Source organism: Gavia stellata, chromosome 2 (genome assembly GCF_030936135.1).
Source record: "Gavia stellata isolate bGavSte3 chromosome 2, bGavSte3.hap2, whole genome shotgun sequence".
NCBI lineage: Eukaryota > Metazoa > Chordata > Aves > Gaviiformes > Gaviidae > Gavia > Gavia stellata.
The window spans coordinates 51,936,033-51,958,740 of record NC_082595.1 but is presented as its reverse complement, the minus strand read 5'-3'; the positions used below and the strand labels follow the sequence as shown (position 1 = coordinate 51,958,740).

At 38.6% G+C, this 22,708-nt stretch overlaps 1 protein-coding gene across 1 annotated transcript in view; it reads left to right on the top strand.

The window, feature by feature from the left end:
- The window catches only part of L3MBTL3 (L3MBTL histone methyl-lysine binding protein 3), an 85,258-nt gene that overhangs the window by 45,620 nt on the left and 16,930 nt on the right, over positions 1 to 22,708 (top strand). The window contains exons 12-16 of the mRNA XM_059827835.1: positions 4,591 to 4,667; positions 6,090 to 6,175; positions 8,498 to 8,608; positions 10,203 to 10,317; positions 13,573 to 13,675. Of these exons, the coding sequence (XP_059683818.1) occupies positions 4,591 to 4,667; positions 6,090 to 6,175; positions 8,498 to 8,608; positions 10,203 to 10,317; positions 13,573 to 13,675 (492 nt within the window). The remainder of the gene's footprint in view (positions 1 to 4,590; positions 4,668 to 6,089; positions 6,176 to 8,497; positions 8,609 to 10,202; positions 10,318 to 13,572; positions 13,676 to 22,708) is intronic.

The window sequence follows — 22,708 nt, the reverse complement described above, 5'->3', positions numbered from 1 at the left end:
CATCTTTTTTTATGAAACAAATAATACTTTTTTGAGAGCCAAAGACATTCCCTCTGAGTGGAATTTCCAAATTTTCTTATGGTTGTCTGAATCTGGAAATAGCATTTGGGAATCTTTGGGTATGTCTGAACTGTGATTTAACTACAGGTCCATGCTAACTTTCAATTCTCCATTCTCTTGCATCTGTTCTGCTTACACACAGATTTACGTTGCCTCAGCTTCCTAATTTTTTTGTGACCAAACTCAAACACAGTCAGAGCTTGCACAGGAGGTAAAGCTGTGCTAGCTTGTTGCTGCTTGCCCACGGGAGAGATGTAGTGATGGCCATGCTGGACATGCTGCAGCCCAAACTCGCTGGGTCGGAGGGCTCTGACTGCCCTCTTCCTTGGCTTGGTCTGAACTTCCCCTGCAGAGAAGGTGCTACAGTCAGCTTTTGGGATCAGCTTACTAGGAGTGTGAGAAAGTACAATGTCCCACACTTCACTCACTGTTTGTTCCTGTCCATCTTGCATAGAAAAAAAGATTTCTAAAGTACCTCGTGAAGAGAAGTCAGTTTTTCATTTTCTGAACCATTTTCTGATCTCTACGAGTTTTGGAACAGGCTGGACTTTGGTGTGAGACTAAGTAAGAGGCCAGTTCTGCTCTCCACCAGCATCTGCTACTTTGCTAACAGCCAAGTCCTTGAAAGTTGCGCTCTGCTTGTTTCATTTTTGAGATAATTAACTTTGCTCCACTCTTTCTTTGAAAGGAACAGTCTTTTTGAATGGGTTATATTATGTCAAAAAGAAGATAAAAGAATCTTAAAGAACCATGAGTCATAGTGCATGTGCACAGGGCCATGTTTTGGGAAGTCCTGACCTAAAATAATACCTCCTTTACACTTGTCAATGATGAAGTATTCTCACTTACGCACTAGATGGGGCTGCAGGATGGTTTCTATGTTTTTCGTTCTTTTTTTTTTCTTCTTTTTTTATGCACAGTTAGATGACTGACATCTCACAGTCAAGAAACTGTGTAACTGTCAGAAGCTAAAAGGCTGTGTGAAATCAGTAGGTAAAGATGGACTGTATGACCTGGTTTTGCTGAAACAGGGATGTTGTTTTTTCCTGAGGCCACCATGGTTACAGAAGTTTCTTATAGACTTATCTGTAATGACTGGGGTTTTCTATTAAAGCAAATATTTTCTTTTTCTTTTAAAGCAAATCAAAATGTTGTGGATGTTTTATGGCGCTATTTTTCAGTGCTGTGGTGTGTAGCACTCGTTGCTATGTGTTCTATGTTCACTCCCATTGCCATAATGTCAGAGCATCTTCCAGGAGTGCATCTTTCATTGAAACATACCTTGGTCACTTGCTGCTTCTTGAATCTTCAAGGCAAGAAGTGTGTTCAGTAGCATTTATTTTTCAGAATTTTATAAAAATGTGTGTTCCAACTATGCTTGAAAAAGCAAAACAGAACAAATGCATTTAGAAGGTTTGTCCTGATAAGTGTTTTTACACATCTACCTCATTATTTTAAGTATAATACTGATAATACCATAGTGACTCATGAGCATGGGACGTGTTCCCAAATTTAACTCTGGAGACTTTTGAAAAATAATCTGTGGACTTTACTCCAAAACCTTTCGGGAATTAAGAGGATATGTCCTTCCAGTGCGGAAGGATACCTCATCCATGTAAAATTCTTCCATGTAAAACTCCAACTTGAGAGGGATAGGAAAGAGAAGTGCTGCCCCCCTTCCTTGTTAGGTTCTCTTCACAGTTACTGTAAAGAGAAAGGAAGAGGACAAAGGGAGCATGAAGCACTCACCTTTTCTCTGATTTGTTTGGAGAAGAGCATTTCTAGGAGTCAGATGCTGAGTTTTAACAATGAAAAATTATCACAGAAGTCCTTTTGCTTCCTTTTATTACTGGCAACTTCAGTGATTTAGAGAGTACCTGGTATGATACTATAAAGACTAAGTACATACAGTATAGCTTTATGTATTGTAGTAGGACAAAAGATTAGTATTCTTGAAGCAAGTTGAATCCTTGGCTATTGTCAGAACCATTACAGAGTCTATCAAAGGGAGGTTTTATCTGCTAGAAATTGATCTGTTTGGCATCATTACAAAGAAATACTAGCAGAGCTGTTTCATACATAAAGCCACAAGATAATTATAGTAGGTTGGCCACTATTTTTCATCATTAGTGCTTGACTCTTTTTAGGTAGAAGGCTAGAGGAGTGCTTGTTGTGAGCCAGTGCTTCTGAGACACCCAGCCTGCGTTTCTGTTATTGAAGTGCATCCATACTGAATTTTAGACATCATGTAAAATTACTTTTCAGATTTAAAAAAAAAAAAAATTAGTGTTATTCTGTGTATTCCAAATATGATGTGCTCCTTCATTTTTCTTCTGTGCAGCACAGGTTCAAAATTGCAATGTGGTAGTAGCCCAGGGTTCAGTCTACAGTCTTTTCTGTGCTGTATTTCCTTTTGCAATCCTGAAAACATGTTTATGTTCGAGATCTGCAGATCTAGCATTTTCATCTGAGCCTTAAGACATTAGGGTGTCTGCTAATTTACAGAAACAGAAACTGAATCACTTAAACAGAAACTGAATCACAATGAGTGTTTCAGTATTTTATACAGTGATTATTGTACATGAAGTACATGTCTTCATGCATGGATGCTCTCTGCTTGACTTCTTTTCTCATTAAATATTTGAGAAGTATTTGGAAAGCAGCATTCCTTCAGCAGGAGGGAGAGACGGTGTTTCTATCTAGATTACTGCTTGGCTACTCAAGCTTGGTTTCTTGATCCCTCCCTGGGGACCGGGGAATGAAAGCCTTAGCTACTTCAACTTACTCAGGCTGCAGTTTGTTGGCCCTGGTGGGTCATTTGAGTGAGGCACTGGACTTGTGGCCACTGGACAGATGGAAATGCTAATGGGGTTGTCCAGAAGAGAGAGGGCGCGTAGCTGGGAAAATCTAACATCGGTTACTGAAGCACCTTTCGGGTTTGGAAATATAGTGTGAGAGAGAGAGATAGTGCACTGTAATATTGAATTTATCTAACTAAAGAATAAATTAGGTGGGACAGGCTCCTAAGAGAAGCAAGGTCCCTAAGGACAGATCTACATGGGGATTACATGGTTATATGTGAGTTTCCAGCTGAATAGAGGCAAACAGTATGTTCGTACGGCATAGTGCAGTGCTGTGCAGAATAATGCTAGCTTTTTGTGTCAGCATGATGTTCCTTAGTCACCCTGACTACATAAGTGCTATCTACTTCTTTAAAAAACTGTTAATTGTTCAGCCAACTCAAAAACAGTCATTAAGTATTGAGGCAGACATAGGGATGGTGCATGTTTCACAGCAGAGTCTGATGGCTTTTTACTTTTCCTGTAGGTCAGTCTTACTTTTTGCCTTTCCTAATAATATTGAGTAATAATATAATAATTATGGTATATACATTATATATTATATACACGATATGTTATATTGTACATAATGTATTATGTTAGGAAATAATATACCAATATGTGGTAAATTTATATAGTTCTATATATAATAATTTAATAATACTGAATGTTTAAACCGTTTTTCTCTCATCTGCTTTTATATCAACTACATTTTTGCAGCGTGTGTCACTTTTTTTGTGATGCTAATAGAACTTGATAGCCAGGACCCACTGCTGCTTTCTTCTAAGCACAATGTAACCAAACCAGTGAGCAGAGTGAGAGGGATCTCTCCTTGCTTCAGACAGATGCTAGCCCATGTCAAGTGTAGCTCACCCTGCCTGTGTTAGCCTTCTGTGGTTCTTGTGGTGCACCACAGGCCACAGCACTAGTGCAAAATTCGATGCACATGACAGAAAATATGGGAAGTTGTTAGTCTCTTGAGTAAAATAATTTGATCAGCTTTTTTAAAGCAATTTGCAGTCTTGGATCACTGATTAGCTCTGGGTTCTTTCAGGCAGTTTGGGGCCTAAAATGCTATTTTATTCTTTTTTTGCTGACAGTTTTTCTCAGATGTACTTTGATTATGTGCTGCTGAGTTATAATAACGTGTTTATAGCTCTATTCAAACTACTCAGAATCCGGTTTTGAATTTGTACTTGTTATTGACAGTGCATTGCAGTTATGCATGATTTTCTAATCTGCCTCCAGGTGCAACCTGGATCATTAATCAGGGTCTTTAAGCTTTTGGTTTAAAGTTTTGGTCTTGACACTGCAAAACCCCATCTATCTTTGATGGGATTACTGTGTTCTTGCAACCAGCCAACATGTTTCTACCAAGAGTCTCTACATGTGAATTTTTCAGGTCCAGCATTATAGCTTCTCAGTGGAGATCTACCACTGACTTAAAGGACTTGATTTTTTTGATCTTCCCGTGAAATTGTAAATAGAGCCTTATGCTTCTGTAGGTGGTAGCAAGTCTGTGTTAAATGCATTCATATCTTAAAGTCATGTTTGCAGTTTAAGAGCAAGTTGAAGATGTCACAGGTGATTTGGAATTTGTTAAAACTTTTTTGTATGTCTTGTTTTCTAAGCATAATAGGATGTCTGAAGAACTGCATTATCAATCCCCTTTTTAATCCTTCTCCTCCAGGTGTGAGGCAGCTAGCCCACATATCCATCCTGTTGGATGGTGTAAAGAACATAAAAGAACTCTCATCACCCCACCAGGTTTGTATCTTACTACACATCTGAAAGATTTAAGGAGGTTATAGTTAGCTAGCAGCATTAAAACTTGCAATAAGCTTATTGTCACCTCGCCTGAATTTTTCTTTCTGTTATTAAGAATTGGTATTTGGGGAGTTCTAAATTTTTTTACAGGACATAACATATTCAAAGTAGAAGTACAATAGACATTAGGTGTTAAGTATGCACGTGTATGCTGCTTTAGTAAAGAGACATCTATCCATGATACCCCTTGGAATCTGAACAAGTTTGTATTTTTGGCTGAATGCATTCACTTATTCTAAGACTCCCATTGTGAAAATGCTGATAAAACAGATTCCAGGTGTGTGAGATTGTTGCATAAGAAAAACATCTTCATGTGAACTAAGTATGCAAGATAATGGGTTGATGAGAAGATTGCCTTATGTGATCAAGGAATCAAACTTGTAAGGGCTTTTTGGAAAGGAGGAGAACACAATGAGAGACATGATACAGAAGAATGAAAGTGTATTCATTAGTATGGAATATAGGATGACCACTGTTTTTCTGGGCTGTTGTGTATAGCTGGATGATGTATATGCCCTGTTGTAGAAACTGCCATCTGTGGTCTGAGAATATGGAAAATTTTAATTGGTTAAAACCAACTTTGACAGGAATACTAATAGCCAGCAATCTTGAAGAGTCGTAAGCAATCTGTCTGTCAGGAGGTTAATTACAGCCTATTTTTCAGTGAAATCCCTTTTAAAACAAATCAAAATAGGTTTTGTTCTGTTCTAGATTATGAATTATAGTGTTTAAACTTCTAGTTAAACTTCCAGTGCAAATTAAAGGCGAAGGACAGGCACTGCCTTTTCTTTAAGAGCAAAGCTGTCTTTGTGGTTTTTACATAAAGTGTTTGTAAACATGACACTTTCTCAGAAAGGCAGCAGCATCTTTGTCTGTAAATTATTCTTATAGTAAATGTCTGGGCTATTTTTTTTAGAAATTTTGTAAAACCAAATTCACTAGAAGTATAGCAAGTAGTCAAGTGTGCTCTACTGTGGTACAAAGCTGTCACTGGTTAGATTGTGTTTGCCAGTAAATTACTGTTTATAAAATACAGGATTAGGCTTATAATACTTGAATGAAATTCTTGAATTAAGTGGACAGATTTTTTCAGTCCACATTATTTATATTCTCATATCCAAAGCAATTGTGACTTTTTCTGCTAGCTACTCAGTATTGTGTATGAGAAGATTGTTGGGGTTTTTAACCTGCATGGTGAACGTGTCAGAGGCAATTTAGAATAGCCTTTCTTGTAATTATTTTATAAATCTGAAGCATAAATCAGAACAATGTTATAAAAGTGTTCGGCATTCTGTAAATTAGACATCAGTTTTGGTTTTTGCACTGCAGTGTTTAATTTTGACCATATTTCTTCTGTGCCAGATTATCCACATGCTAAGCATTTTTCTTGGGAGAAGTATTTGGAAGAAACCAGTTCATTACCTGCACCTGCAAGGGCTTTTAAAGTGGTGAGAAAATGCTTATATTTTTTTCATGCTTTTAAGTGCATATAATTAATTAGTTTAGGAAGAGAATACATATATGGTGTTCCTATGTTTCCCGTTAATTAGTTGCATAATAGGTGGTTTATTTTTATGCAAGTTTGCAGTTCACTGTTAGAAATCAGATAATTATTATTATAAATCACTATTACTTTATTTTAATTGTTATAAATGAGATTAAATGCTACAAAATATTACTAATGAATGTAATTTGCTATGGAGAATTACTGCCTAGTTATTAGAAATAACGAGATAGCTACTGAGTCATCATAACATATTTTGAACATATGTATTTCTATTTGTACATTTTAAATGGTGCAATAATTACACTGAGAATGTAAAAATGATTGTATGCGGTCAGTCTGGTTGCCCATCTATTCCATTTTCTCTGACAGTAGCCAAGCTAGAGTTTGTATTTAATATCCTTCAGTAGACTTCTTCTGTGAGCATGTGACTAGGGCACATGGGCAGCAACCAGAGGCAGCTCCCCAGCTTAACTACGGTGTTTGTGGGCAGCATCCTTTTCTCTTAGCTTTGTACTTGCTAGTTTCTTTTAGTGACACTGATCTTTCTTAGGATTTCAGTGAGGAAAGTGGACTGGTCAGTAATGCAAAAAGGATTGCTGTTAGGAGCCAGCGTCAGATGGCTGGTAGCTCCCAGCCCCTTGTCTCACAGCATGCTGAAGCTGGTTTGCCTCAGCTTTTCAGATTAGGGTCACTAATTCTGAATAACTCTTTGCTAAGAGCTGGATTAACAAAGGCAGAAATGTGGTGCTTCTAGCAGTTCCTGGTGTCAGTAGATCGCCAGAGTTTATTACTGACCTGTAGTTTATCACCCCAAAATGCGTCTGGCTTAATAACATGTCTCAGTCTTACGTTCTCAAGTACTCAGAGCAAGGATTAGGAAGGTATCTGAGAGGTGTAGTCCTTGTCAAAACAGTGGAGGGCTGCGACCTTCACTACATCAAGCTAAAAGCAAACGTTTTCTTCTTCTCTCAGAGCATCCATGTTTGAATCCCCTGGGGTTCAGGGAACAGCCACCCCGCAGGGCTCAGCAGTGGGAATGCCCCACCAGTGGCCCACAGCATCCTCCGGGCAGCAAGGTCCATTTGGCTGTGTCTGCACCAGGAAAGCGAACAGGACATGCCACAAGTGTGCAGACATTGACCACAGGAAATAGGGAGAGTGCTAGCTGGCCTGGCTCAACACTGCTCCAGAAACCGTATTAGCAGAGGGTGGCTGGGGATGGTGTAGGTCCCAAAAGGTAGCTTAGACAAGGCCATCTGGCTTTGAGGGTGGAGGGGAAGGAGGGCTTGACTGCATGGGGGTCAGCTGTGCTCTGTCTTTTGGTTTCACAGCCAGAGAAAATCACCTTCCTGCTTTCTGTACTAATATAACGGTAACCATATTAATGCTAATTGTGATAAACAATAAGAAAGCAGATTTAATGGGAATAAAGTGCTGATTGTGTTGCAGTTTGGGTGAAGTCTTCCTGAGACGGTCACGGTATTTTACACTGTATTATGGGAGAAAATAGAGTTCTTAAGCTGCAGCTGAGGAAAAAGCACCAATGTTCTGGAAAGTCTTAGAGGGACAGATATGTTATTTTCCTAGAAATCTAGAGTAAAAAACGTAACGTCTTGTGCATGTGTTCCTTTTAAATGGGAATAATTTTTGCTTTAGATTTCATACTGTAGATGGCAAAGATAAAATCTGATACTCCTAACAAAGACACCTTTTTTGCCAAAATAGTATTACAAAACAGGTATTTGGTCCTGTTTGTTCTGAGCGAGTATTTACTGTTATACTGTGGATTAGTTATGTTTTCAGTAGGAGACTGAAAAGAGAGAGTTTGATTCATGAAGTGAAAACACATACTAAAAAACACAAATATGTTTTCTCTAGACAATTTCATAGACATTTCAGGCTGCTGGTATGTAATACTTTATTCAATACTGCATTGGAACTGTTGGCCAAAATCTCTGGGAAAACTTTTCAAGAGAGTTTAGGAAAAAACCCAACTGATTTAAAATAAAGATTCCCACTTGCTTGTATGGCTTGCATCCAATCCATTCCAGGAGAACCTGGAATCCCAAAGTAGTTACTTTATTTCTCTAGTTTAACAACACTGGTTTGAATGATGTGTTTGTGCTTGGATTTGTTGGAAGGGGAGGGCAGATTTGAGATAATCAAAGCAGAAAGTTTTCTGTGGATTTTATATACTTTACAATTGTGTGAGATTTTTTTGAGTTTTTCTTCTGTTTCACTTGATATTGTTCTTTTTTTCTAGAAACCTTCTCATGGCTTTCAGAAAAACATGAAACTTGAAGTGGTCGACAAGAGAAATCCAGTATTTATCAGAGTAGCAACCATTGTAGATACTGATGACTATAGAATAAAAGTAAGTTTCTCTTTCTTATTGTACTATCCTCCTTGAGTGACTGATGAGCATTTTGTAAAACCAAAATCCTGTAGTTGTAAAATTAAGCACAGGAAGAAACGAGTCACATTGCTGTGTCCTGCTAAGCTTTTGCTCATCCTTTTCACTGATTAATATGTGTATAATTTCTTTGGAAGGGGTTGTTTTATTATCCTCTTAGTTACATTTGCTGACATAGGTAATTAGAGAGCAGAATTGAGTAAGTTGGAAAATTGCTTTGGGAATAGTTGATACAAGACAGTTGTCTATTCTATCAAGAAATGTGATGATTTAATATCAAGTGTCAAAGGGCTGCTATGATATTTGTATTAGGGCCCATAAAATATTTGGACTGGGTTAACTGAATCTGTCTCTATAAACTTCCGGGGAGAGGAGAGAGAGAGATAAGTGAGATATGAAAAAATAACCCTGATCTCTAGTGCCTCGTCAGCGACTTATGCAATTCTGAAGTTTATATTAATTATGGACTTTAGACTGGATTAAACTCAGATAATGTATTTTTAAGAAATTGCAGTTTTCCAGAAGTTGTATACTTCAATTATTTTTCTTTTGTCATACAAAACCAGTTTACGCTCTGAAGCCCTTAACTGTTAGGAGGGATGTAAAGGATATTTGTGTTTGCACATTTGGTACAGATTTATTAGGCATACCTGGTATTTCAAGCAGGAAATGCAGCTGACATTTCATTTTGAATCTGAATTAACTGGTGGTAGGGAGTCATCACAACTATCATCTTCACACCTACACATTTTCTATCTAAACTTTAAGTTGGTCATGCAAAAAAAAAAAAAAAACCACCACCAAAAAAACAAAACAAAAAACCCCTCTCCAGTCTAATTTATTAAAATGACAGGATTTGTAACTTCCAGGGTGGTAATTTGACTCTAGCATATGTTCAAAGAGCTCTGTTTGTACTGTTTGTATGTGTCTGCGTGTATGTGCATCCACACAGGCACACGAGAGATCTGAGTACAGAGATCAACTAAGATTTTAAGATACTTATCTTTCGCTTGAAAAAAACGCATGTATAGCCCATACTGGTGGTTTTCTGGGAAGTCACATACTTGATTTTCTTTTCAGTTTCAACTCCTTATCCTTTATAGTCTGGTTTTAGTAAAATCGTTACTTGTATGTTGGGGGGGTTTGTTTGTTTTTAATAGATACATGCCATTTTTTTAGTCCTTTGCTTACTGCTCTGCTATTGTTAAATCCTGTTCAAACAGGAGATTAAAAAGTGTTTGAATTTTTGGGGTTTTTTGAGAGAGAAAAAAGGCAGAAATTCATGTTTAATTTAAATATTAATGTGAGAACTGAACTTGTCCTGCTTTATTCCTGGGATTTGAGCCTGATGATGCAAGACATATCTCTCTTTCTACTTCAGTGAGAGTATGCCTGGGTCCAGAATCTAACGTACATGTATTTTCTGTGTAACATCAATAGTTCTCTTAAAGTGACTTCTCTAATGGACATGTCATTTTTGAAGATTACTTAGGGAAACTGATTTTATAGAGAGTTTTTCTGATCTAAAATGTATTGTTCTCCTTTTTGATTTTAGGTCCATTTTGATGGCTGGGATAGTATTTATGATTATTGGACTGATGTAGATAGCCCTGATATCCATCCTGCAGGCTGGTGTACAAAAACCGGACACCCTCTTCAGCCCCCACTTAGTAAGAGAAATATCATTGTAATGTAACGGTGTTAAAAGGCATGTGTACTGTGCTATCTTTTTTCCTGCCAGTGCTGTCCAAGGAAGAGTAGCAACTAGGATATGCAAAATAATGTAAATGTGATATTTAGTGCAAAATCAACAGTCAGTAATTAATCACTTTTTAGTAGATAGCTTTATTGACCTTACTGTAATGGAAATACAGTGTTTCTCTGTATGCATAAAAACCACAGTCAAAACCTGAAGTAACGGTAAAGATCTGTTGTGTAAAACCCTGGCCCTCTCAAAGCCGGTGATGAAACTGCTGTGGCACTCAGTAGGGACAGGGTATCACTCTTAAAACCTTCTGTCCACATCCTCTTGAAGGTTAGTGTGCTTTTTTAGCTCACTCCTTTCAAATGCTGAGGCAAATCCTCAAAACCAGCTAACTTCCTTTTCTTCTTCAGCTGAGCAAAGAGGGGTTAATGGTGCCCACACTGAAGATAAATCTAACATAACCATGGTACCAATAATAATACTGTATTTACCAACTTGCCCTCTCTGGGATTTTGTTTTACTTGTTGAAGAAGTGGGAGGTCTGTCACAAATGAGACTGAAGGTTGCAGGGAGAAGACACTTCTGTGGTAAAGATATCCCTGTCCATGCCATTGTGTTTCTGGATAATGTAGTGAAATCACTTTAGCCAAAATTTGAACAGATGATTTTTAATTGAGTGCTCTTCTCTGGGATTGTTTTATATTATGACTCTGACATATGGTTTGCACAAGTGCTGAGTGTTCAGAGCTGTAACTGAGATCAGAAAGAGCTGTGCTTGGAAAATAAGAAATGCTGAGCAATGCCAAGTACTCTGAAAAAAATTAAATGTAAAATAACTGGGATAAGGACACGCAGATTGTGTGAACGTGTTACCTGAAAATCTCAGTACCTCAATTCAGCGTCTCTAAAATGTCAAGAAGAAAAGTTTCCTATCAAAAGCGTGATCAGAGTATATTCATTAGTTTTCTGAGCACTCCAGTGGTACAGTGATGACTGCCTGTTAGGGAGTTAATCAATTTGCCTTCAAAGCAGAGTCTGAATAGAGTGCTGTAAGTACCAAAGCACAAAGTGAATGATGAGGAGAAGATAGGATGCCGCATATCTGCTTCTTAATCTGAGGTGTGCACCCTGTGTACTGAATGAAGGAATAGTCCAGTGGGAAAAAGTAGTCTGTGGCCACATAAATAAAAATTGTATCATATTGCAAAAGAGCTGAATAAGGTTGCGACATTTCCATTACCTAAGATTGAAAAAAAAAATCTTAGCCTCGGTGGGAGTATAAAATATGTAAGTTCATTTTCTTGCAGACATTAAAAAAACAGAATACAGATGCCCATCACATACAATACATCATCTCCTCTAGGTGGTGGCGTAGGAGGCACTGTTCATCTCTTTTAGGATGTGACTGGTGGAAGTGACTTTTTGATACTAGTTAAGCTACAAAAACGAAGATGGACAATGTGACAGGAGGGAAAGTGACCTTCCATTAAATAGAAAAAGAATAAATAACTGCACAAATACTATTAAAATAGGATGATTATTGAATAATATATTCTTCCAACAATATTACTTTGTATTATTACCATAGAATATGGTATAGAATATAGAATATTATGAAAATATTCATATTGTTTCCAAGTAAGTTAAAGCGCATTTCAAGTTTTGTGAAAGGGTTTCAGAAGGAGGGAAGAAAATACTGCGAGACACAATATTTTTTTCTCAGTCAGTAAGACAGTCCTTTTAATGATGTGGTCCAGATTCCTGTCTTTAATACTAGAAGCTTTGTGTGAACGCTGTGCGATGTCAGCAATATTAGCCTAGAGCAGTCGTCATAATGGTCTTATGCTCCCAGTATTTATGTATTCATGATGTTTTCTCTTAAGACGTATTGAACTCGTCATGATGGATTATGACCTTTTTGATAGCAGTTAGGGAATTAAGAGCCATGTATTGGTGTTGATTTTAATATCGTTTCACAATGATGCAAGCAGCAGCTTCTTCCATAAATATGGACAGCCAGTTGCAGCTCTCTTAAATTACGTTTTTAGAGAGCTTCAATTTTTTAACTTAAGAGAGAACATTTGTAGGGAGCTAGTTTTTGCAAAACCAGAGCATCAGGGAGGTAGGACTTCCCTTTACAAAAGCATCCCTATTAAGTTAACTCTTCCTCTGAGTCCACTAACTTTTTACGTTATAGGCATCAATTTTGCATAAAGGTAGAAAAGATAAAATTCTCTAGTCTCTCATCCATTACAGCATTTTAAAGCCTTTAAAAGTCTTTGGACTTCAGTGTACTCATAGTGTTGTAACATTAGCATAGTTGGAACATTTGTTAAAAAATGCTTTTCGACTGTCCTAATTATGTATAATAATTCTCCGTTTTCCATTATCCATCTGTGAGCAAGAATCTATCTTTCGTCTAGGAAAATTTATTTAAGTAGACCTTTTTATTGTTATCTCTGAGGGGACGTTCAAGTTCATGTACTTTTCAAGTAAAACAGGTACTAGAGAGACAGTGCATGTTTGCAAATGTGCAGCAGGTGTTCTGAGTTTCATATACTGGAGTAAGTCTGTCTCACTTGCTAAGAAACTATGGGTTATATACTATGTTTGCCTGAGTGTCAAAGCTAGTCTTGACAGCTACATGCTTTAATGTCTCTGCAGGAGTCATTGTTACAGGTTCATGAAAATCAGATAGACGCATAAATTCAGATAAGTAAAAATGTCAAAAATCACCTGATGGCTTGTTCTTTTTAGTAGTATTTTCAGCCTTTGTTTTCACATCTTGTTCACTGGAAAACTTGAGCTAAAAATGCAGAAGGTCAGTACCCATTACGAACAGATGCCTGTCTTCAGGAACAGCAGGGTAACTTACTTTGTCTATGCTCTTGCAAAACAACCAGTTTCCAACTACATGTAATTAATAGGAGAGAAATTTGAAGTCATACAGTTCCTCCGAGATTTGCATTCTTTGTATAGATGTAGCACTCCTGTAGAGATTTACTTACACAGAATAAAATTATTTCTGTGGTAGACTAGGTTGTTTGAATCTCCATCGTGCTTCTGCAGAATGCATTTTTAAAGTACTTTAAAATTAGGTTTTGTTGACTTATTTCTTCTTCACGTTTACTATGATAGTCTGGTATTCCTGCATATTTATATAACTTTTAAAGATTAGATACTTTTTTAAATTTCTCATGTAATTTCCCCTGACATGCAGGTCCCTTGGAATTGGTGGAAGCTTTAGAGCATGGAGGGTGTCCCACAGCAGGATGTAAAGGAGTTGGGCACATTAAAAGAGCAAGACATATCGGCCATCATAGGTATGTGCTATGAAACTGGAATTTTATTCTTTCAATTGAGTGGTATGTGCACATGGTTTTTTTTAATTGTTGTTCACAAGAAAACAGATCCAAGCTGGAAAAAAATAGGAAATCTTGTAAACCTAAATATGCAATGATTTCAGTTACCATGGTGAGCATGCTGCAATAAACATTAGCAATCTGTAACTTCATTTCACCAGCCTGTGCCGAGATAAGATTTGTCGAACATAGTTTTTTGTCACAGTTCATAGATTCAGTTACTCTGTATTTTGTTCTTATGAGGATTCCTCGGCTTGCTGTTCAAATTGCAAAATGTTACAGACAGATATGTATAAAGCAATAACTTTTGAACTTTTTGAAATATGAGGCCACTAATTTTATTATGGCTTGGATGATTTTGTTCTGCTTGGTTGGTAGGGGTGAGGATTTGCTTGTTGGCTTGCAAAAATGCTAAAAAGGAAATTCTGATTGACATATTCCCAAATGACAGCCTGAAAAACTTGCTGCTTGCACGTAGTGTTTCTAAAGATGTTTTTGTTGAACACCTTCTGAAATATAATACAGAAATGTGGACATCCGAAGCTGTCCTAGAAGAGAGTTGACATAGGGAGAGCAGTAGCATGGAAGAATGGAATGGAGAACAGAGAGACAATGATAGAGTAAATGGGAAACATTTACTAAGTCAAAATTTTATTATTTTTAAAATATTTACAGTTTGAGGTGAATCCTGAATATTTCAGTAAGGGCTATATAGTTAATGTAACATGTTAAGTTGCGAATTAAGTATCATAAATATCATCCTATTACGTTTTTGCAATTTAGAGCTTCCAGGAGTTTTCTTGGAATTTTTCTGTTACGCAGTCATACCGTCCTTGAATGGCAAATCGCTTTGTGCTTTCTGCTCTCATATGATTAGAGGATTGATCTTTGATTATTTGTCTATTCATGTTTTTTAAGTATATTGTTAAACTACCATGATCCAAGAGTTAGCTCTGCAATTTTTTCATGTTTTTGGTGAGAGAATTATGTTCTGCTGACTAGAATTATGCTACAAGGTTTTGATGGCATATCAGCACTGGTAGAAGTCCTGACTCATCCCTAACAAAGATACCTGCCAGCAAAACTCATTGTGTTGTTACATGCTTAGTGTGCAAAAGGCATCTTTTGCTGCAAGAAGTTCTTTCCTGTCTACAGCAGAGGCATTGTGTTTGTGCACTCTGCAGAAGAACTCCTGATGCTAGTACAAGTTTTATCTCCAGGAAGAGATGTGGCTAGGTTAGCTCCAGTGACAAAACCTGTTGCAGTATGAACTGTTGTGGTGTTGTCATTACACAGTATGCTGCATTGCTGTCTTTCAGATTATTCTCACCCTTTTCCTTTTGTCTTATTCTGTACATGTTCTTTATCTTTGGCTTTTTTTTTTTCCACTTTTTCTACCTTCCCTTTTGAGAAGCTTTGTTGCACTCAATCAGTAGGTTAACTCCTTAAACAGCCAAGTTAGTACTTAAGGGGTTACCATCCTTCAGGTAGCATATGGCAACCTACTGCATTCATGTTCTTAGTCCCCTGCAAATGCGAAGTAAACTAGACTTGCCTAAAAAGCTTCCTGGCTGCTTAGCTGAAACCCATTTTATTTCATATTCCAGTAGATTGAGTCTTGTATGATTTATTAATGCACCTGATCTGTAAGGCAATAAATTCCAATTCCTTACCATGTGCTGTCTCAATTACTTAGAATCAGGTGTACATACACATTCTTCGCCCAAGGCTGAAACTTTGGGGGGAGAGGGGGGGGAACCCTGTAAGTGAATGTGTCAGAAAAGTTTTTAATTTATGATCTTTCTGAATAAACGTTGGCACTAAAACATCTAATGTTCCACAGGGAGGGGATGAGTAAGAGCTATATGTCTAGTTAGTTCACGTAGCCTTTGCTTTTATAACAAGATTTTCCATGGTATTTAAAGTTGTTATACTTACTCGTCCTGAATATTAAGAAAAGACATAAAGTCACGGCAATCTATTGTGTTTTATATTTACTATGGTCTTAGCAATCCTGTTATTTGCCCATTAACTGATAGTTCTATGGGATAAAAATATAACCAAAGAGATTTTGTTGATCATAAGACAGGTATTTGTTGTTTCATAGCAAATAAATTAACACCATTAAGTATCTTATTCACTAACTATATTAGTTTGCCCTCTGTGCTGATATTGTGGTTTTTTTTCTTGAGCATTTCTGAGGAAAATAATGAGATTTGTTATTTATCTGGAATCTACAGACTTGAGGATCCAGGTCATCCCAAAAATTCTGACGTTGTACCATCACTTTTTTCCTGAATTAACAAAGACATTTTGAAATTGGTATAATTATCCATGTAGCAGTCCCTTGGTAGCAGGTAGCAGTCCCATGGCTCTTTTAACTTAGCAACCCTGAAATGTATTTAACCATGCTTATCTTTTTTGGTTTTTTTTCCATTATGAGGTACGTCTATCTACAGCATAAATGCCTGCATGAAGAAATTATGATAATCTAAAATGCTAAGTAGTTCTGAAATAATTTTGAGAGCTTGTTCCTTAGGAACCAGATTAAAGCCTTGGTGATTAATTATGTAGTGGGGTTAAAGCATTTAATTTTTTGAAAAGTTGATGTTAATAAAGACTTGGTATCTATCACCAGTTGATCTAGGGTTTTGTGCTGTGCAGTTGAAACTGAGACTGATGTGCAGGTTGGTAGCATTATGCAGATCACCTGCATATTTATGGTTGTGTATTGTATGCTCTCTGATGTTTAATGCATGCAGTAATTTTCAAGTTCAAGCAGTAATACGAAGTGGTCAGTTGTAAACAGGTCATTAGTGATTTGGGTCAACTCTCCATGAATAAAGATTTTTACCAGAAACTTTACATGCGTTATGTGTAAGTTGAAGTGAACTGAATGTGCCGTGGTGGAGGCTGTGCTGTAAGAGAACCGCAGTGCAGAAACACGGGAAACCTCAGCTTAGCAGGATGTTACATCTATTCATTCAGTGTCTGTTGAAGTAATTCTTGTCTGATTTTGATGCCAGTCTCAAGTTTCATTTTACCTTTTATGTAAGGTCATTGGCCCCAGCCAAATCCGTTATAAGCTACTCTTGAGTCAGGTTTAGACTGTTGAAGCAGCTTTCTCCTAAAAAAGAATGCTTTGATGATAAACATGTGTGGTGGGTTGACCCTGGCTAGATGCCTGGTGCCCACCAAAGCAGCTCTATCACTCCCCTTTCTCAGCTGGACAGGGGAAAGAAAGTACAACAAAAGGCTCATGGGTTGAGATAAGGACAGGGAGATCACTCACCAATACCGTCACAGGCAAAACAGATTCAACTTGGGGAAATTAGTTTAATTTATTACCAATCAAAATCAGAGTAGAATAATGACAAATAACACCAAATCTCAAAAACACCTTCCCCCCACCCCTCCCTTTTTCCCAGGCTCAACTTCACTCCCCATTTCCTCTACCTCCTCCCCCTGAGTGGCACAGGGGGACAGGGAATGGGGGTTGCGGTCAGTTCATCACACGTTTCTGCCGCTCCTTCCTCCTCACACTCTTCCCCTGCTCCAGCGTGGGGTCCCTCCCACAGGGGACAGTCCTCCACAAACTTCTCCAACATGGGTCCTTCCCATGGGCTACAGTTCTTCACGAACTGCTCCAGCGTGGGTCCTTTCCACGGGGTGCAGTCCTTCAGGAACAGACTGCTCCAGAGTGGGACCCCACGGGGTCACAAGTCCTGCCAGCAAAGCTGCTCCAGCGTGGGCTCCTCTTTCCACGGGTCCACAGGTCCTGCCAGGAGCCTGCTCCAGCATGGGCTTCCTATGGGGTCACAGCCTCCTTCAGGCATCCACCTGCTCTGGCGTGGGGTCCTCCATGGGCTGCAGGTGGATATCTGCTCCACCGTGGACCTCCATGGGCTGCAGGGGGACAGCCTGCCTCACCATGGTCTTCACCACGGGCTGCAAGGGAGTATCTGTTCCAGTGCCTGGAGCACCTTTTCCCCCTCCTTCTTCACTGACCTTAGTGTCTGTAAAGTTATTTCTCTCACACACTCTCTCTCCTCTCTTCTCCAGCTGCCATTGCACAGTTGTTTTTCCCCCTTCTTAAATATGTTATCGCCAAGGTGCTACCACCATCGCTGGTTGACTCAGCCTTGGCCAGCGGCAGGTCCGTCTTGGAGCCGTCTGGCCTTGGCTCTGTCAGACACAGGGGAAGCTTCTAGCAGCTTCTCACAGAAGCCACCCCTGTAGCCCCCCCGCTACCAAAACCTTGACATGCAAACCCACTACAACATGTGTTGGAAATTGTGAAAGAGAACATTTGTATCACTTGTTTCCAGACTAGTTAAAAATGTTTTCATAAAGTCAACTGAAGGCAAGACATCACTTCACAAAAATCCAGCAGAAAAAAAAGAATACATCCCTCAGATGTTGTCAGGACCTTTTTGATGGAGGTTTCTTGCTAATCACATATCACTACCAGCAGGTGCAGTCATCTGGACATAGGCTACTCTAGATAAAGTCTAATCTGTCAGTTAGTCCAATCTATTTGTTTAACCCATCAGGGAAGATAGTTTGAGCAAATCTGGGTGAATTTTCCTGGAGCTGCCATACAACCTCATCCCTTGGCAGTGCTTGGCAATAACCTGCACCTGAAAGGTAATGAGAAGCCGGAGTTGGTAACATTTCCAACCAGCACAGCTAAACCAGGAGACCTGTCTGTGGTTTCACACAGGTTTGCAAAATATTCCAAGCAGTCATAAAGACTAATAATCTATATTAAAAAATACTATAGTATTAACATTCTTTTACCAAACAGAGTACCACCTTATTCCTGTTCTTCAGGTTAGGAGAGAATCCTGGCTTATCTTCTCTTCTGATGTTAGGTGTAGCTGAGGCTGAGTAATCCAGTTGGACTCTGTGCCTCACAAACTTTGCATACTACTAGAAGATAGGAGCATCTCCAGATGTCTGGAGAAGATTAAGGTCCATGCCCACCCATCAGTAGCCCAGTTTTATCCTACTACCCTTGAACTTTAGAGAAAAAAGATATGTATGTAACCCTACCTAGAGACAGATCTTGAGAGTGATAGAAGAGCAGTTGCAAAATAACCACAAATGGGATATGCTACCTCAACACTTCTGTTCCATCAGACAGTACTGGAAAGGGCTGACGATGTAAAATCTCTGTTGACTTGAAAATCCCAGGCCTGTGATCCCAGGAATTCTTCACCATGGTTTACAAGTAATAGGTGCATTGGGTTTTTCCTTTGTTGATCTTTCCTGACTGGATAAGAACAGAAGTGTATTTTAATGCTCAGTTTTTACTCAGCCTATGCTGAGGACTCTAGAAACAGTGGCTCCCTTTCCTCAGAAGCCTGTGTTATGGACATGTGTATTGCCAGCCACTCTGCTGCCATTTCAGTAGGATGCAAAGTGTACCGCAGATAGCTAATTGCTGTGCTATGTTGATCCTTCAACATTTAGAGATGGCTGATCACTCTCCTGTGGGGGAGGGGGTCAGGTGGTATTAATGTGAATATTTGTTTACTGAAGCCTACTGGAGCAGCTCAGATGATAATTGAGTATCTTTGTGTTGGACTGGTGTCAAAGCTGTGAAGCAGTGCTGGAGGGTGTACAGCCCTGTCAGATGTATAGCAGAGGTTTCAGATTGAGTACCTGCTGCTGGTTCTGCTTCTTGCAATTCTCCATGTGCCTCTGGCAGACCTTGGTACCCCCAAGTCAAGGACATTTGATCATTTTGGAAACTGCCTTCTGACCTTTTGCTGTTTTCAAAATAGTGTGTGTGCTAAGGCAAACTGCAAGCTGGAGCAGAAATACAGGTTTAAGTTGACAGAAAAGTTAAAAATCCTAATTTAATATTAAATAACCTAAACATCAAGACTTCTAAGCCCTTGAGATGAGTTGTCTTTAAAACTTACAATCCTGTATAAATCAAATACTTGTAATATGTAGGAATAACAAGATTAATTTTTCATTCTTTGTAGTAAAGTTAAACTGAACTGAAGGCTGGAGGCATTGAGGTTCAGGAGGATTTACTGATTGATCCGAAGCCATGTAACTCATACACAGGTTCATTCATGCCGTGTTTTGTTGAAACAAAGCTAATAGTGGAAACCATGAGGGTTCTTTTTGTTGCCCCAACTAGTAGTAACAATAAAGGACTATCGAGTTTTCAAAAAATGATACAGCAACTCAAATGATTAATTACAAATAAAAACTCATCTGAATCTAGTGTTCTAACATCATTAATATTTTAACTGTTGTTGACTGAAATTGTCATTCCACTTCTGCTTTTCCAGAAAATGCTGAAGGAAAAGGCAGTATATACAGGCAAGTTCTAATGAAGGACTGAATTTTGAGGCTTTTTCTTGTTTTTTTAATTTAAAACATATTAGTGGTGTTGATAAACGGAAGACCTGCTGGAGATGAAATTGTATTGTCAGATTTCATTGTGGTGTAAGGCTTGCTTAATAATACACAACTGAAGTTAAATATCAATTGGTAGTGTTTAGCGTTTCCTTGAGACAACCCTCTAACTGCTTAAAAACACTAAGCCTCAAAGTGCCGCTGTGAGCATAGGAAGCCACAAGAAGATTACATGCTTTGCCTTATAGTAAGGGCAGAACTGAGATTAACCAATATATTCCTGAGTTTCTGATAACTGCATTTCATCACGGTGGTATGAGTTTGTCACAGCAAGAACGAAATCCCACTAGCCTTGGCTCCTTAAAACCTTTTTCTCAATAGAAGCCTGTTATCTTTCATCTTGTAGTTCATTTGAAAGGAAAAAAAGACATCATTGTGATAGATGCAGCAGTATAAAGAATTGAGAATATAAAACAACTTCCCCTGTTTCCTAGTGTTCCTGTTTTCTTCCCCATATTTCACCTAATGTTTTTTTGTTCTATTAAGACATCTGGCAGAGGCTAGTCCTGAGACAGACAAAACCAGTAGGTTGAAAAATAAATGTAAGTAGAGGTATATAAATAAATCTAAAATAAAATGCCAAATTCTGATTATGAGAAATTAGAAATAAAAACTAAATGCTCCAAGTTAATTTTTTATTTGTATATTATGTTCCATGACTTTAAAACAATTTCATTAACAAAAAAGTACCCTATTTCAAGTGTAGTGCTTTAGAGTCCAGCCACCCATTTGGCTATATCTTATTCAGTTGCATGAACTCTTGGTATGAAGGTTCTCTTGGCAAAAAACTTCAGTGCCTGTATCTCAGAGGAGGTGCTGGGACTACGACCCAGTTCCTCAGAAGAAGGCAAAGATGACTGTTCTGTGCTTCATTAGGTCCCCTGGGGATATGCCTGTATGTCCCTTGAAAACACTGTACAGGCTGTTGTGGAACAACATGTGCTTGGAGTGTCCTTAAACAGGGATCTCATTTTGCTTAGAGAATCAAAAAAAATTGTATTCTACTGGCATGTTTTTTCCTCCATAATTCAAATTCAGCACAGCTATACAAGGACTAAAAAAAAAAAGGTTGATACTGTCTTGTTTTCAAATGAACCAACTTAAAAAATCAGACATGCTGTTGGACTCCTGTCTTGATAACCTCAGCAAGGACTGACTGACTTGGCCTGTGTAGCCTTAAGGAATTTTCTCCTTCTATGCTAGTGCTGAGAGAAATGTAAATTTCCACCAACTCTTTGTTTACATTAGTGAGACCAAAAATTAGATCACCAGTAATGGTCCAACCTCGTGATAAGAGTTGATTCATACTCACTCTGAATCCAAAGTTTCATTGGTAAAGGAAAAGGAGAATCGACAGCATATTTTGAATAAAAGGCCTTTTTTTATGGTGTGCTTTGTAAAATGAACATGGTAATGAAAGCTGTTGGTTTTCTATTTATTTTTTGTAATTTGGAGGTGGCAGGGCAGATGGCTGGCAAGGTAGACTTGTTTATATCAGACAGTTCTGTTTGGAAATCATGCATGTAACAATCAGTGAAACAAATAAAACATTGCAGTGGTTTATGGAAAGGCAGGTAGTTACACTGTTGAAAAGAAAATAAGCGAAATCGCAGGACGTGGGTTTTTTACATTTTACTGTTGGAGATCCTTGTGATAATACAGGTGAGTAGAAAAGCATAATTTCAGATTATAGTTAGTGTCATAGCTCATAAGCCACAAATAGAGCATCTAAATAGAGATCTGAAAACTTGAGCATGTTGTTATTCACTGTTGTGGCATATAGATACCTTTCAGAGTTTAGGATATTATCTTTGAAGTGTGAGTATGTAGCCTGACTAATCAGTTGAACACTGCAGAGTATTCTTCTAAAGACAAAATCCTAGTTCAGTCCCATGTGTTTTGTGTTGTTGTTCTTCCCTTTCCTACCTCTTGTGCAAACACAGGTTTTCTGACTTTGGGCGGTACGACATTCACATTTGTCAGAGTAATATTTACAAGTTGTTTTATCAATGCACAGTGTCAAATTCTGTCTTTTCCTAGCTGGAGTGCAGTGAAATAGGGAGTGTTGAATCACAGAATCACTAAGGTTGGAAAAGACCTGTAAGATCATCAAGTCCAACCATCAACTAACACCACCATGCCCATTAAACCATGTCCCACAACGCCACGTCCACACATTCCTTGAACACCTCCAGGGAGGGTGACTCCACTACTTCCCTGGGCAGCCTGTTCCAACGCTTCACCACTCTCTCAGTAAAGAAATTTTTCCTAATATCCAGCCTGAACCACCCCTGGTGCAACTGGAGGCCGTTTCCTCTTGTCCTGTCACTCTTCACTTGGGAGAAGAGGCTAACACCCACCTCTCTGCAACCCCCTTTCAGGTAGTTGTAGAGAGCGATGAGGTCTCCCCTCAGCCTCCTCTTCTCCAGGCTGAACAACCCCAGTTCCCTCAGCCGCTCCTCATAAGACTTGTGCTCCAGACCCCTCACCAGCTTCGTCGCCCTTCTCTGGACACGCTCCAGCACCTCAATGTCTTTCTTGTAGTGAGGGGCCCAA